This window comes from Siphateles boraxobius, unplaced genomic scaffold, assembly GCF_051911475.1.
Source record: "Siphateles boraxobius isolate OS27281-9 unplaced genomic scaffold, OSU_SipBor_1 1, whole genome shotgun sequence".
In the NCBI taxonomy this organism is placed as follows: Eukaryota; Metazoa; Chordata; class Actinopteri; order Cypriniformes; family Leuciscidae; genus Siphateles; species Siphateles boraxobius.
This window is the reverse complement of record NW_027508699.1, coordinates 14,477,250-14,494,793: the sequence shown is the minus strand read 5'-3', so window position 1 is coordinate 14,494,793 and position 17,544 is coordinate 14,477,250. Positions and strand designations below refer to the sequence as shown.

Genomic DNA, 17,544 nt, shown 5'->3' with positions numbered 1-17,544 from the left:
TGAGCTGCAGCGTGCTTTGACTGGCCTCTTTTAAAAAAAACAACTACTTTGTTTAGCTACTAGTTGTTGAAGCCATACCATTCTCAACATTTCTCTTTTTGAATACAGAATGAAATGTTTTTGTTCTTTCTGTCAGTGTCAGTGTGTGAGTGTTTCTTAATTCTTTAGGCTATTTTTGGCTGTTGAATCACATTGACTCTGTTTATTTTGTGTTTTCTAGGACTGCCAGGTTAATACTTTAATTTTGTGTGATTATAAAAAGTAGCAACAAATTCTGTCAGTTTAACACTTTAACACCTTTTTTTTATGATTGTATAAAAATGATTGACAGTTAAATGCAATTAATGTATATTTAACAGGGCTGTCAGTGTTTAAACTTCAGTGTGATTTAATTATAAAAAAATAAATAATAATGTGACAAAATAGCCGCTTTTCCACTCTCGGGCCAGTGCGAGCCAGGGCTAACAACATGCTGTGCGTCAATAATTCTTCATCAATAATTCTTAATCAAACTGATATTTACTGTATCGTGATCTCGCATGCTTCCATTTATTTGTGATCACAGGAATGCACAAACCAACTCCATTTTGGCTTTAAGAAAAATATTGATAAAATGTATAGCCTACTTAAAATTTCTTTAGAAAGAATGAGCATTTTAAATGTCTTAAATGTTGAGATAACATGGGAAATGGTGTTGACCCTGCTCAAATATACTCTGCTTTTGACCATAATAACTCCTCTTTGGACAAAAAACCCTGGCCATTGGCCCCGAGGAGGTCCGATCAAGCCCAGAAGTGACGCTGGAAATGTGACTGGCCCTGACACGCACTATCACACTCACTTTTGGCCCGACGGGATACACGGCTAATGCGAACAGTTAGTTAATCTTTTATCATGTTCTTGGTTTTATAATTAATCGTACAAAATTAATGTGCTAAATTGACGTCTGAAGATCTAGACGGAGTGCATTGGAACGCAGGGTTCTTAAGACGTTAAACTATTTTTGTTTGGACACAACGTCTTAACGTGCTGCTTATGACTGCCTCATTGACTTTAAAAGGGTTTTAGTGAATGTTCTGTGAATTTTATTAAAATAAGTTTAAATAAAAATAAGTCAATAAGAAGCTGTTGTACAGAGCATGGGACATTCTGAGAAGTATTAGGTGACTTGTGGGTGAAAGTCTCTCTCAGCCTCAGCTGCAGGTGTTAACTTAGTTCCAGTTTAAAGGATGCCTGTTCATAACTAGTTTAACAAAGTTTTGTGAGACCACAGTCCAGAATCTAATTTTTTTCTTTTTTTCTGTTCACCTCACTTTTTTTAAGGCTTGCCAAATTTCATCAAATCTCCAGAGGACCAGACAGGGATTTCAGGAGGAGTGGCATCCTTTGTGTGCCAAGCAGCGGGTGAGCCCAAGCCTCGGATCACATGGATGAAGAAAGGAAAGAAAGTTAGCTCCCAGCGCTTTGAGGTGACTAACTGTCTTTCCCTGCCTCTCCTTAGCATGTCAGTGTCTCTCCCATGCCACATCATCATGATGCCTTTCTTCTTTCCCTCATCAGGCATTTGCGCAACACTCTTTTTTTTCTTCTTGCGATCTTATGCTGATATATTCTTTTGTGTTGCCCTCAGCCACCTCACACCCCTCTGTGTTGTCTCTCAATTCCCTTCGCCCCATTTCCTGTTCTGTCTGTGTTAGGGTTTAAGCTGAGATCTGAATGTACATCTTCATGGTTTGGGGTCAGTATGAAGGCCCAATATTTTTCAACAGGGAACAGGGCTGCTTAAAGAAAAATAGCTCAGCAAAAAATAAATAAACAAATACATAAAAATAAATATAAATCCACTAACCTTTCACATATTTCAGAGCAATGTCTGTTTGTATGTTTATATTTATTTAAAAACTTACAAAAAAAGTGTTTTGACACTTTCAAACAAATATTTTATCAATTTTAGGAAATAAAATATTGTTAAATGTTATTTATTTACCCATTTCAGTGGGAAAATATATATATTTTTAAATGAAATATTGTTGCACTATATTTAAGGTTTATTTATTTATTTATTTTAAAATGTTTTTTATTTATTTGTTTTATAAATAAAAACTGTGTAAAATACTTTAATTAATTAATTAAATAAATTCATACATAATTTAATACATAATAAATACATTTAAAAGTCACACTTAAAAATGTCAAACCAAACCAAGTTGTATCTAATAACAAACATTTATATATAAATGTTTTGTCAAATGTTGTCAAAATAGATGGGCTGTCAACGTTAATGCATGCGATACATTTTTTCAGTTTAACGCATTAAAAATATTTAACGCAATCAACGCAGCAATCCGTTTTTTCTGTCATACTTTGGCTAGCATTACATTATATGATCACGCTCTTATTCATGCAAATGCTTTTAAACCATTCAAGCGCGACAAGACACAAGAGAACGCACTGGCTGTGTCCTGACACACATACGATGCACAGAAAGACTCGCGCCAGTATCATGCGCATAGACTCGTACCAGAATTGACTTCTCTTTCATGCTTGAACGAACGATAACGCACACATTTATGCCAAAATGTCTGTTTTGTCGAGTATCCTCTCATAAGAGAAGTCTTAAATGAGTTAAATAAAGTCTTAAAGGGTAACTTAACACTAAAACCACTTTTTTTAGTTAATCATCTGTAAGAATGGAGCTTCATAAATGCTGTTTATTGATTCGAGTACATTTTTTGACATTTGGGTTTAAAGTGTTTTAATTCTACAATATATGGTGTAAAAATATCTGAGTGCTGCCCTCTTCAGGTTGAACGGTTGCTACTTCAGTTGCATTTTCCTATTGGAAGTTGTGGTACCCTCTGATGTCAGAGGGTACCAGCTAACCACACCCTTGCCTACAGAGAGATGCGTCTCAGGTGCACGCCCCCCCTCCGCTGGGCTCTGCCCATTTTTCCAGCATTTTTCAAATATTGCCAGTGGGCAATGAACGTAAAGATTTGTGAGAGAATGAGGTGCGTGTGAGATCCTGATGAGCTCTGTCAGCAGCTGCTGGTCTTAAAGTGACAGCAGCGACTAATTCTGTCTGTCAGTAAAGTTAATCAAAGAACAAAGGTAACAGAGAAAATTACTCACTGCTTTTGTAGCTTTAATAAGGATTACTCTATAAAATTAATTTATAAATTATGCAGTGCAGCCTGTTTGATAACTTTATTCAATTTCTGTATGTCCTACATGTTACTGTAGACATGTAGGAAGGACACAGGTAAAAATTACATTTATTATGGATTATGTGAGGATTATTTTAAGTTCACTTAAATTAAAAGTTGTTATATTTTTTAAACTGATAGCTTTCAATTACACTGAAATTTTGAATGGCTATAATTAATGTTTAAAATTGGGGGAAAATTTATTATTATGAGACATCAGTATCTGTATTAGTATCTGTGATACTGGCCTTCATTCATAAAAGATGCCATTAAACAAGTATTTAAAATATAGTGTCTTTGTTGTCTCAACATTAATTTGGAGATTAACTGTGAAATGATTACCTTATAAATATATAAAAAAGTAAGTGTTTTTAATTGTGATTAATCTAGTTCATTTTTTAATCGATTGACAGCACTACAACATATATTTAATCATATAATATATATATATATATATATATATATATATATATATATATATATATATATATATATATATATATATATATATATATATATATATATATATAATATATATATATATAATTGTTTCTACCATGTCGCCAAGCCCTGCTCTTGATCTAAATGAGGCAATGGATACAGATCTGGGAGGAGAACACATTAGCCTAAATACACTAAATGTATCATCTCTTAAGTATATCCTAGGTATTCCAGCCCCATACACACCATGCTGAATTCAGGTTTTCTGCACCGGGCTGTGAAATATCATATGTAAAAGCATATTTTTTACACATGAGAAAATAAAAGCCCATTCCATCAACACAATATCCGCATTGGCAGTTGTAGGAGAATAACTCCAGACAGTAGTTGGCTTCAAGTTCAGAGGGAGGTGATTAAAGGCCTACCGCTTTTTGAAGATATACTGTCTTTATGAGGGTTTGTCGTAAATTCAAGACGAGAAGAGAGAAAAACATTTAACACTGTGTGTGTCTTACTTTCTCAGGTGATTGAATTTGATGGCGGTTCAGGCTCAGTTCTCCGCATTCAGCCGCTGCGCACTCATAGGGACGAGGCCATCTATGAGTGCACAGCCACCAACAGCATGGGAGAAATCAACACCAGCGCCAAACTCACTGTGCTGGAAGGTGAGACGTCCCACTGGGCATTTGATGGCCCTGGGATTGACCAATTTTTCATACATTTTTGCCTTTATTGCTTGAGTTTTTGCCTTCAACTGGACAAATAGTGGAGAAGTGAAAGAAAAAGATGGGGTGGGTTTGTGAAATGACCCTAGCTAGATTTGAACACTACCCACCAGGCCATGCTTAATCCACTAGCCATAACTAGTGATGGAAGTATTCATTTTATAAAAAAAGTTATTTATTCAAATTAAATATATAGTTCCCATTAGTTAACGTTAGTTGATGTTTAACTAACATTAATCAACAACTGAGCAATGTGGTTTTTTTTACAGTATATATTAATCTTTGTTAACGTTAGTAAATAAAAAACACAACTGTTCTTTGTCAGCCCAGGTCCTTTAAATAATATTAACAGATACAACGTTTGATTTTAATAATGTATTAGTAAATGTTAAAGTTAACATTTAACTAAGCTTTTTAAATGCTTTAGAAGTATTTTTCATTTTCAGTTCATGTTAATAATGTTTGAAATTTATATTAATTAGTCTAGTTTCTTACTTAGTTGTTTTTAGGCTGCTGATTTTTTTACTGATAATAAATCTGTATATATATATATTTTTACACTTTTAAAAACCTTATTCATCAATGACCCATATACCTTTATAAACCATCTTGGTGACACTTCACAATAAGGTTCCATTCATTAACATCATTTAAATACATTAGTTAAAGACAAGTAAACAGTCCGTAATACAATAAAAAACAAAGAAGCAAATTAGCAATATAGCACAAATAAATACAACTGAACAAAGTTTAGAAATTGACATCAAATGTTAGATAACTCTGCATAGTTTTCTTTATTTATATATAAATATAGATATAGATATAGATGAATCCTTATTAAAGTTGCAAAAGTTATTCAGTCAAGATCATTGAGTGATTTTATTTTTATTTTATTCTTTGATTAACAGTAATGACACAGATGGTCACAGGTTTATTAGGCAAAAAAAAAGGCTGCTGTCACTTTAAGACCTAATGCTCAGATCCAATATACTGTTACACATGCATTTTTATTCTCAACTGTTTATGTTCACTTTAGACATAACCGACAGTGTTTATGAGGATATTTTCTCATCATTTTGTGTTCAGGCGCAAAAAAACACGAAAGAGAACGTCTCGGTTACGTATGTAACCCTCGTTCCCTGAAGGAGGGAACGGAGACGTAGTCGACGTGTCGACTGATTGGGTTCACGCATAGGGAGCCTGTCATCTTCGAGTACTGTTAAAACAAGCCAATGCACATTGGCGTGCGTGAAATGCATCACACATTCCGCCCCCCGCAGTGCGGGCAGTACAACATATGGAATGTCACTGGGGTGGCTCCAGCCAATAACAGGGGGGAGACTCAAGCGGACAGTGACGGCAGAGCAGGCTCTACCGAGGGAAGACACGGGCTCGCAGCAGGGTGCCGTACCATAGAAGAATACACATATGGGATCACCGTAGGGATACAACATATGGAACCAGCCTAATACAGGTTCCACCAGTGCATACGCGTGATAGGCCTGGCTTTGGACGTCCCGCTACGTCCGTTGCCGAAGGGTATGGAGGAACTCGACAGGGTTCGGTTGATAAGGGGAACTGTACTGGAGCAATAAGTGAACACGTATCCAGTCCATAGGAGGGGAATGGCGCAGTAAGCCGACACTTCGAACCGGGCTTACAGTGAAACTGGCTTTATGTGAAGGGAGTCCACGGGAAGCAGCGGTTCGATACATAGGCTAGTTCTCTAGCGAACGTGATAGGTGTCGCCCAGCCCCCAACTCTATAAACATCTGTTCAGCGAGGCACTCTGTGTCAACGCCTAGGAGGGAGCAATACTCTCACTTAGGAGGAGCTCACCACCCAGGTGGGCACGTGCATCCAGGGGAAACACCAAGATGAAGGCAACCACATGTAGTGGGTCAACCTCTGCTTGGAAACAGCCTTCCCTTCTACTGGTCTCCCCTTCTAACAGACAAGAGCTGGTCTGAGGTCCAGGCTTTGCATTCTGAGCACGTATAACTGCAATGGAGCGAACGGACAGAGCAAAGCCAGGGCTGGGTCTGCCTCCTCCGGGGCAGGGCTTGCAGGCTCACCACCTGGTCCCGTAGGAGAGGTAGGAACCTTGGGCACATATCCAGGCTGGGGTCTCAGATTTTCATGAAAGTTAGCCGGCCCGAATTCCAGCCACGATTCGTTGACCGAAATATACTTGCAAGTCCCTACCCTCTAGATAGAGACCAAGCAAGCAGGAGAACAGGATTCTCTAAAAACAGGATTTTTAACTCACTGCCTGCAGGGCTCAAGGGAGGTCTCTGCAGTGCAGTAGCACCAGAGATAAGTCCCAAGAAGGTATTCAACGAATAGGTTCCACTTCTAAGGGGAAGCATGGCTCAATTTGAGAGTGTGCTCTCACAGAAGTGATGGTCTCTACGGCTTAAAAAATCTTGCAGTAGTAAGCAGAACCTCCGCGTCCCGTTCTTTTTAGAACCAGATGTGGAACTCTCCAGGGTCTGAACGCGGGTGCCAACATGCCCCATCCCTGAGAATGTACTCAGAGGAAGCAGTCAGGAAGGGCTGTCGAGAGGAGAGGGTCTGGTTGGGCCAATGAGGGGTAACAAGCAAGACAAGCTCCATCTCCTCCCTGACTTTAGCACAGTTTTGTGCAAGAAGGCTCACTGTGGAATGCATTTTTGTGGGGGCCCAGGGACCAGCTGTAGCCAGAGTCTTTCTTTGTCGAGGGATGTCCACTCAGAGAGGAGAAGAAAAACAACTGGCGGAGGGACGAGTTTGGAGGGGCAACAGATGTAACTGTGCGGCCCCGAAATGGTCCCAAACAGTTGGACCGGAATGGGGACAGAGTCTCCATTCTTCCTGGGCCACAGGCTGTCTCGAGGCTCGTCAGCGGCACGATAGAGCAGGCCAGAATTAATAAATGGAATAAAGCCACCCTTAGAAACTTCTGACTCCGAGGAGGAGGTGACGGGCGAGTTGCAACATGCGAGGGGAGCGTAGCTCAATGGTCGCAGTGTTGTCTTTTCAGACCAGTACATGCTCGCTGAGCAGCGGTGTCTCAAAGCGAGCGGTGTCTCAAAGTGAACTGCAAGCAACTCAAGGCAATGGATGCCAATACAATCGCATTGCTGCCCAGACCTCTGTTACTGCATGCCCTTTGTATGTGGCCCCTCAGCCGGTATTGATGGACACTCGTTCTAGGGACTGTTGGCCCTGAGAAACAAAATGTCTGTTACGGACTGAGGGTTTGGCAGCAGGCCAGGGTGCTTTCACACGGAGCGTGCCGCTCTGCTGCTGCCACCTCGGGACTTGGCCATGAAGTCAGTGCTGAGGTGGTCTTCATATGGAGGAAGGCTGCGTCTACCATATGCCCCAGGAGCCTCTGAAGAGTTTCAGTGGGACCCTTTCTCACTTCTATACAGCACTAACCATCCACACACTCTTTTTAAGAGATGCGTTGGACCGAATCCATCTCCAAACTAGAAAAGAGATACTCAGCCCGTGGATGAGTTTACTCTTTCCCATTTCAGGCTGAAGACCCTACTGGCTAAGAGCACTGGAAGGGTAGGACTTTGTACTGATACTTCACACCTTCTGAACGCATGAACACAGGATGGCCTGTGGTGCGGAAGGAAAGAGATCTGAAGTACATGTCTCTCAGGTCGAACGCTGCAGACCAATCTTGGGGACGGAGCATTTGGAAATGCATCTCTGTGAAACAAATTGAATGGAGGCTTTCAAAAAGGGCCCATCTCAATTAACACAGGACAATAGAATAATAGAAGCCGGTCTTTATATCGGCTGGAGGGGGCGGCTACATAGCATCCTTTGCCAATAGGGCTGCGACGTGCGCACCCAAGAGAGGAGCACTGCTCAACACCTAGGTAGGATGAATATCACTGAGCATGGGCGGAAGCCGAGCGAAAATGAATCGCAAGCCGAGTCTGATGGTACAATTTGGGGCTAGCTGGACTGGTTGGGAAACATTTCAGGCCTCCATGAACCGGGCCAGGGGCCAGGGAACCACAGAAGTACCGGAGGTGGGGCAACGAGGTGGAGGACAGGGACCCAGCTCGATAGGCCAGAGGGCGGCCCGAAGCGGGGTCTGAGTGTGCAGTGCAACACTTACCTGACTCCACTGGATGGCAGGGGATGCGTGAGAAGGCGGATGACCGAGTCCTCGAACGCATCCTGTGCCGGCTGGCGACACGAGGGGGCTGAGGGGGGCAATGCTTTTATAGTGGCACACCCCCTGTCTTGAAATGAGATCGGCTGACAACTCTCTCTTTTTGTATAGATTACATAAACAGAATATTTATTTTAGTTTTGAATTAGATATTTTAAAAGTACAAACTTAAATGATTATAAATATACATTGATCATGTTTGTGTGAATAGTATTCGCTGAGCTTGAGTATTCGTGTTTCTTGAACCCAGAGGGTTAACCTTCGATGCTGCAATCTGCATCCTGTCCTCTGGAGGGGCCACGAATGAAACGGCTGTTCGGTCCATTACAGAGTGACCAGCGTGCTCAACGGAGGCTCCACTGGCTGCAGTGTGATAGAGAAGAGAGGGGCCCACAGGGATTGGTTACCGGGCGGGGAAGCCTCACTATGATCCTCTGATCACCCATCCTACACAGCGCCGTAGCGGGCTGTGGTAATGGGGACTCCACCTTCATGCATGAAGGCGAGTCTCGTTCTAAACACCGCGATAGTCATGTTCGCAATGAGAACATGAACTATCCACAAAAGCTGCTTCAGCGTGCTGAATATATATATAAATACTTTATATATATATATATATATATATATACATACATACATATACATATATATATATATATATATATATATATATATATATATATATATATATATTTGATGCAACCATTGTGACCATTAGAAGGGGACTGGGAACGACCGCATCCAAAAACGCACGGATAGAATGATATCTTGTAAAAGAAACGCACCTGTGTTGCTCTTTCGGGAAATGAGACCCGTCCCAATGACCGCGGCAACACTGAACAGTGAACTGAAACAGTGAAGCGCTCACTTTTTTGCCCTCTAACCAACCGTCAACAAACACAAAAATGATGCTGTTAAAACAGCAGTTGATGGCTCAGAATCTCGCGATCAACGCTGCACTCGCGCTGTAGAACCACCAGCACTGGGAGAGTTTTCCAGAAGAACACCGACATACTCGCTCGTTTTAATATAACAACACTCTTCAGAGACATCGACGTGAAGACCGATCGGTTCCGAAGCAAATGACAACTAGTGTGCGCATCCACTTCTGTGTTTATACCCACACAGCGGCGGGCGGGGTGTGTGATGCATTTCATGCTCGCCAATGTGCATTGGCTTGTTTCAACAGTACTTGAAGATGACAGGCTCCCTAAGCGTGAACTACGTCGAACGTGAGCGACTGAAAGGGAACTCAAATTTTGTATTTGCACAGGCTATTTAAGACAGTATTTGCTATGACTCAACAGCAAATGCTAGACTAAGTCACTCTTCTCAGCTACTCAAATACATGAAATCTTAGCCTTATATATAGTGTTTCTCGAGTAAAGAAAACGCTGTACTTATTCAAAGAACCAGTTATTTGTACACTTGCATTGCAAACAAGCATATACAAGGTTTTACTTACAGGTCTTACGGAGTTACAAGGTTTAAACATAAGCTCTTTTTAATTTCATTGGTTAGATGTTTGCAAAACCCACAGACCGATATAAAGGGTGACCAATAGTAATGGTTTATGAAAAAAATATATAAAATTGTCGAAATGTGGAGAAACTATTTCTGCCCGACAGCGTCGATATAGTGTCTTGCGTCATTAGTAGTGTCTAAGTATAAGGTTGTTAATCCTGATTTAAGAATAACCCCCTGACCCATTTCTCTGTGCTAGCCATTGGATCTTGCCCCATGTTTAGCAATACATTTATGTGCTGAGAAATAAGAGTGAACTATGAGCTTGGGAATATGAGAGCGTGATGAAATGTGAACAATTCAAATACTATTAAAATGAATATCTTAAAATATCCCTCAGAATTCCTTGTAGTAACGGCTGACCCACCCCAACACCATGTGTTTGGTATTACACACGTGCCCCCAGTGTAATCCCTTTTAATCTTATTTTTTGCCTCTGTGTATGAGCAGACAAAAGCCATTTAGTTGAAATTAGAAGCCTCGAATGAAGAAAACATCTGATGAATGTTAGAGTCCTGTGGCCCTGATCAGAGAGGAAGAGTAAGAAAGAGGTGCCATATGGAAGGCAGGCCGTTTTGCTCTTTTAGCTGCTTTCCACAGTGAAGTGGATAAGTTGGACGCCCACAGGATCCTGGACAGAATGAACTCTATTTATAGATCATTGTTCATAGGGAGCAATGCATCATTTGTGTCCTACAGCAATGCTGAAAGACCAGCACAAAGGAGAAGTTGAATGATAATGATGTTCTCTAATGACTTACTAAAGGATGTCCTCTGCGGTACATTTGGAGGGTCTGGCGAATCTCTGCCAGAAATGCAGTTGCCTCATCTTAAGCTCATAGAAATTATATTATGCTGAAATATAACACATTTATTTGTATCACTGTTTAACCAGGGTACTGCTTTAATTACAAAAAGTAAAGTGTTTGTTTTTTTGTTTTTTATTAGGCAATAGTACCATTCTAATTTTCTTGGAAATTACCCATGTAAATAGATTATGGTTCTGAATTATTATCATATTCATATACCATGCTATTTCACATACAGTCAGACAGTCATTATCACAAAATAAAATAGAAAGTTTTATGCATCTAATTAGAATAAAAATGACATTAAATGTTCAAATTGAGAGAAAAAGAAGAAAACAAAATGATACGAGAGAAAATAAGTGAGCAGATCTATGTAAGAAAGCAGTTGTTGTGGAGTTCAACAGTCATTATACAAAATATTTGACCACATATCGTATGATTGACCAATTAGTATGGTATTTCAGAGTGCCATGTAAAAAGCAGTTAAACATAAAGTAACCTTAAGCAATAGAGTGTTTTGTTTTGTGTGTTGCTTTGCTTTGGTTTTTTTGTGTGTTTTCTTTTATTTTTGTGTGGTTTGTTTTGTGGTTTGGCTTTGGTTTGGTTTGATTCGATTGGTCTGGTTTGGTTGAACGTTGCAAGGTGGACTTTATTGCTAAAACAACCAGCAATTATGCGCTTAATAGAGTTAAACTTCTTGAAGTTGAGTGACCTGGTTTACAGACTTTTGTTTATGTGCTAGAACTTGTTTAAGCCACATTAATCACTCCCACCTGAGTTTAGCTGGTCAAACACAGTTTAGGAATATGTGTGTCACTGTGTTTGCCTGGCTAATTAGCCACTTGAATCATATTACTAAATAATTATTGAGAACTTAACATAATTGATCCCAATTTAAAAAGATGGCACTTATAAGAGCATTTCTTCTGTGATTATGATTTGTTTGGTTGCTCTAGAAGCGTGAACGTTCTTTTCCTCTGAGGGCCACTGATGCATCCTAACACGCCTTCAGGGCTCACTCGTCGCCCTATGGAATAGGCTACCAGCAGGTTTCATTTCTACTTCCAGGCTGCACTTCCACCAAGGTTGTGTGGGTGTTATTTGCTCACAGCTGTTGGCTGTTGAATAAAAATTTGCCATGCCTCTCTTGTAATCACATTGTGCGGATGCCAACATGGGCCTCTGTGTGAATTCATAATGACTTCGTCTAGCTGCACCCCATTTGTGCTCCTCATTTCTCTGACACTCAAGGACTGCAGTGAAGACTGAATACAGAGCAGTTTGTTACATGTGCCTTTTGCGTTGTTCTGTTTAATGATTTTCATTCCAACCATCCGCTAAATCGCGATCAGAAGGTGTAATTCTGGGTGAATATGCATAAGATATTTTTCCAACCATCCCTCCGAATGGTAAAAAGAGTTCCTCTCATTTTTGGCTTATTTATTTCGTGCTCTTGTCTTGTGCCAGACTGACGTGATGACGTGCATGCTTTCATGTATCACATAGTGAGGAATTGGAAAGACTCCCATCGTCCTCTGAACCCACAAGAATTCTTTTAAATGATGGATCAGTGGAATATTTCTCTACATTGAAGATGTGGTTTCCTCATTAGATATCCTTTTCAAGAGCTCTACTGGTACGTGCTCCTGGAGTTCTTGTCTTTCTCGTATTGAACAGTGTAATTAGTAAACATTACCCGTACTGCCAGTGAATTAATATTGAATTAGCAATTTGGAGAAAACTCCATGTTTGGGAATCGTAATGATTCTAGTACTGATTCAGATTCCATTAACAATTATTTTTGTAATTTTAAGGAAGAGCGAATTATTGGAACAATTATTGGAAAACAATTCATATTGCATTCACTACCCTCAGCTACCTGTTTGCTCTCAGATTTCAGACTACAGAACTGTTTAGTTCTTATCAAATCAGATTATATTATTCACTACTTTGGAAAAACAGGCCATTACTTGTTCACATTTATTGCGTCCAACAGCTTTGCTGTCTTTTTCTCTCTTAAAACTTTATACATTTACCAGTTCACTTTTTGTGAAACATGGCATGTGTTGTGCATATGTGGGAAGGGGTATACTTATAAAGAGTTGTCCACTGTAAAGTATTCATGAGAAACAATGAATCACACTCTTGAAAGTTGATTCACTGCAGAGAGAAAATAAAATACATGCTGATTGTTTTAGGAGGTTCTGATTTTATTCCAATGTTTGTTCGCATTGGTGGAAAAATGCTAATTTTAGAATATTTAACAGAACCAAATGTCATGAAAATAACTTGTTTCTGGTATTTATTTATTTGGATTTTTAAGAAGCCTGCTTTGGTGAAGATTGGGTCCATTCCCTCACAATACTAGATATAAATGTTTTTTTTGTTTTTTTCAGTTAGTCATGTACAGGCAAAGACCACTCTGTATCAGAACCGTCCACCATTTTCTGACACCATTTGACATCGACTGCCCCACATCACAGTATGTTTAATTACAACAAGCTTTTGGATTTTTTTTCCGGACTTGAACGACAGTTCAGGTCATTTCCCTGAATGAAAACTTTTCAGTTTACCTGGAAGGGGATCATTTGCTTATGCACATTCCAGGGAAGCGCTCTCACGCAACACACACAGACCCCCTCTGCTCTACAGGTGTGGTCTCCAACTGCTTCCCTGGCTTCAGTCAACGGTCCGTGTCACGAGTTTAATTTCTCCCACCATCTGCTGGCTTGAAGCCCAGCGCTGTAGATCATGAGCGTTTGACAGATACAAACTGCGTCTGTCGAGCGCGGCCTCTCCCAAGGACTCGTGCAATATGGCTGGGTGGATTCACTCACCTCGAGTCTGTATCGGCATCCCTGCTGCATTATCGAGGGGTTTGCGGCTTAACTTAAATTACTGGATTTTGATTAAAGACTAGTTTGAGTTGCAGCTTTAACCTGCGACTTGATGCACAATCCACATTAAAGGCTGTTTTCCCTAATTATGACTAATTTCAGTTATTAATCCTGACAGAACATGTTTGTAGCTGCCAGATCTCATTGGAGGCACTAGCAATTCACTACAGCAGATGTGTTTACGACCATTGTCCATATAGTAAGCACTTACAGTCCAGTTTAGTTTGGAGGAAGTGAACTCAGACGTGGGACAGGAGCTGTGTCCGAAACCGCTCCCTATCCACTATATAGTGCACTATATCGTTTACATTTTGTAGTGGTGTCCGAATTCTGAGTGAACTACATCATTCCCTACATTCGTTGACTACTTTATACCCACAATCCTCTCTGAATTTGTGTGTAAATTCGATGTACACTTGCTGAAGCACTATTTCCCAAAATACAATGCGGAGAGGACTGAGCGCGAGTGAAAGTGCGGGAGCAAGTGAGTTTTAACCAGATTACTTTGCAGCTTTCTTATTTCTGCTTTATTATTTATTTCATGCTAGTTTTAGGGGGGTTCTAGCTTTTTTTTATTAATCATTACTTGGATAAAACATTCAAATATAGAGACAATATTCTATAGATGCGTTTTAGGTAAATTATATTGGTATATTATTTTATTATTAAAATGTATTATTTTGGCGTTAACTCAATTTAATGTGTTTTACTAACATCCAGGTGTTTAAATAATTTGTGGCATTTTGGTTAACTCAACACTGTAAGGAAGAGATGATAATTGAATGGATGACTTAAAAATATTAGTTAATCATCTGTAGGTAGCGAATGCATTAACAATAACAATAACTCAACGACCACGTCATCTGTGAGCGTGAGAGTTTCTAACAATTTCTATATAAACTGATTATAAACATTAAGCATGATAAAACAATTATACAATCGATGAAACTACAAAGCTGGCACGGAGGTATGCTGTATATAATCAAGTCAGTATGATTGTTATTGTTATTCATACTATTTAATGAAGTAAGTAACAAGATAAAAGCTCTCCGACGCACATACGTCAGCATCCGAATTCACTCAATTCATTTTGTTCACTCCTTGCAGATATACTGTAGTGCACTCACATGCCATACACTATATAGTGATTAGTGAATGAGTGAGCAGTTTCATACACAGCTACAGGCTTTAAATCTCTAGTGTTGAGATTGTCTGTAGTGCTGTTGAGTGGCCATTTTCTGACTGATGTTGCTCTAGTAATTGTGAATAAGCAGCCCTGTGGCTCTGACAGCCATGCTCACTAGGCCGCGTAATTGGAGCAGTTCACACTTTGAGTCGTCGTATGTCCGACAGCCTGGTCAATGTAGCTTCAGGGTGAAATTATCATAGGCTTTCAGTTTCAAAGGCAACTGAAGGTTCGGTGAACAGGTGAGGTGAAAGTGAGAGTAAAAATATATGTAATTCTCTGATTAGACAATAAAATATAAGATGCTGTGTTGTATTGTGAACAAACACAGCTAGGGTTTCCAATCAGCTGAGCTACACTATGTATAATGATGCAATCGCTACCTAATTGAGTCAAGGACCTATCAGCCTGCGCCATCTACAGTTTAATTTTACTGGTATCTGGGAACATTTGCAAATGAACCAAACATATTCAAATTTAATCTTTTACTTAAGCAAAATGTATTCAGGAATGCAACTGGGGTGGAAGAACAAACAAAAATGCAAACAGCATGGGACATTCAAAGGCTTTGATGTACGTTCAAATTCTGTGGTTATCTGCAGCATTTCGGGTTGTGAGATTGTTGGTTTGTCAAAAGTTTGGTAGGCGTGGCAGCTATACAGTCAGTTGTATCTTTAGTTTGATTAGCTCAGTGTCAGAGCCTGAAGAGAAGATGCTCTAATAGAGAGGTGTGGGTGTTTGATCCGTGTTGTTCTGTCAGCAAACTGAAAGAATAAGTAAAGGCTGTCACATGAACAGAGCCAAGGGGGCTTCATTTTCATGTTACACTGGTCTCAGTAACTTTCAACCATACTAAAAATGCATACTCTTTGGGAAGTGGTTCAACTAAACAGGTGTTACTTTGAATGCGTCAGCACTGCTTTGTTATAGGGGATCATTTTTATTTATTAAAATTATATGCTTTTTATTTTATTACTTTATTTGCAATTATATTGATTCATTAATATTATTAAATTATTTTTTGATAAAACACTAAACACAAAAACACTTGTTACTTGACCAGGATCTTGGCTCCGTTCGAGCTCTCTACATCTAAATAAGGTGCTCTATAACAGATAGCAGATCGTGTGATTTCCACACGGCTGTCTTGGCTCAAGGTGACTCGGGCCGTTGCGCTTGAGTGGAGTGAGCAGATCACCCTTCGGTTGTGGTAATGGGTCACACATGTGCTGCTGTTATGTACAAGCCAGTGTTCTGTAGCATAAATAACAGCTACGTGTCTGTGGCAGAGCTGTATATCATACCGAGACACAAGAAACTGGTCTGCACACAGGAAAGAGGGAGAGACGGAGAGAGGAAAAACCAGAAAGACCGACTCATGCGGATAGAGGAGGGAGAGAGCGATCAACGCCGCACCTGGCCAACATTGATTAAGTGACTGTTGGAAGGAAGTCAGCCTGAATATTCTGGCCAGCAAGAAAAAGTGTATTATTTCAAAGGTCATGGCATGCATTACACCTCTTTCCTCTCCACTGACTTAGATAAACAGCACGCCGCTGAAATATTGCAGACGGGACTCCGACAGTCCTAGGGTGCGGTTCACCTTTACACATGCTGCTTTATTTACTACATGTGTCTGTGAAGTTGCAGATCTGCACGGCCAATTATATCATTTAAAGGTGAGGATGTTCTGGGCAACTATTGATTTCACTTGGTCTGTTTTCTGCCTTTATTTTGATCCTTAAGAATTCCAAGCAGTGTTCATAATAGGCTAGTTGCACGTGGCCGCCATGTTGGATTTACGATCAGCGAGTGTGCGGTTGGACACTTCCGGTCTCGCTTTACGCCGGTGCAGTGAGCCGGAGAAAGCCGAAAAATGATCTCTTATAGTTGTTTATAGAATCAATTATATCACTCAAAATACTACTAAGATATATATTACTATCACATGAGCAAATGGCAATTAAATGCACGGATGCATAGTCAGATTAATGAATGAAATACAACTGTTCACGAGCAGAAGATTGTTTTGGACTCATGCTGCACGCAATTTTTAGGATTCAAGAGAGGCGATTTGCCTTTCTGAGAGTGACAGCCTCACCACTTCATTGTTGTGTGTCGTTACGTTTCGTCACGCTACAACAAAGTCAGCTTTCATGTATTCCCCGTTGCCGCTGCGGTACGGGCAAAAGATCCGGAAGGATGATTTAATCAACCAGACCCAAAACACCCGTGTCTGTAGTCGGCATTGCTTTATTTGGTAACATTATTATTGCTAACGGTTTGTGTTTTAGTATGTAATTTAAATGCATATCATTTTCAGTGTATTTCACCTATGCGTTTCTATGCTATTACTGCATTTATTTTGTGCAAGTGAGATAAAGAGCATCTGTTTCATAAATCATTATCTGTCTGGTGTGTATAATACAGTATTTTACTACATGTAAAATATACACAAACTTAGCTATATTAAATTGTTTGTGTTAACTACAGTTAAAAATGTAAATTAATAAAAAAATTTAAGATTTGTTTTTTACCGTTGTTTTTATCTAACGTTATAAAGATAATTGATGCAA

The 17,544-nt window shown here is 39.8% G+C and overlaps 1 protein-coding gene across 5 annotated transcripts in view; it reads left to right on the top strand.

Annotated features, from left to right (window-relative positions):
* The window catches only part of ptprfb (protein tyrosine phosphatase receptor type Fb), a 225,132-nt gene that overhangs the window by 105,955 nt on the left and 101,633 nt on the right, over positions 1-17,544 (top strand). For all 5 annotated transcript variants that reach the window (XM_077221244.1, XM_077221240.1, XM_077221241.1 and 2 more), the window contains exons 3-4: positions 1,324-1,469; positions 4,171-4,312. In XM_077221244.1, the coding sequence (XP_077077359.1) occupies positions 1,324-1,469; positions 4,171-4,312 (288 nt within the window). The remainder of the gene's footprint in view (positions 1-1,323; positions 1,470-4,170; positions 4,313-17,544) is intronic.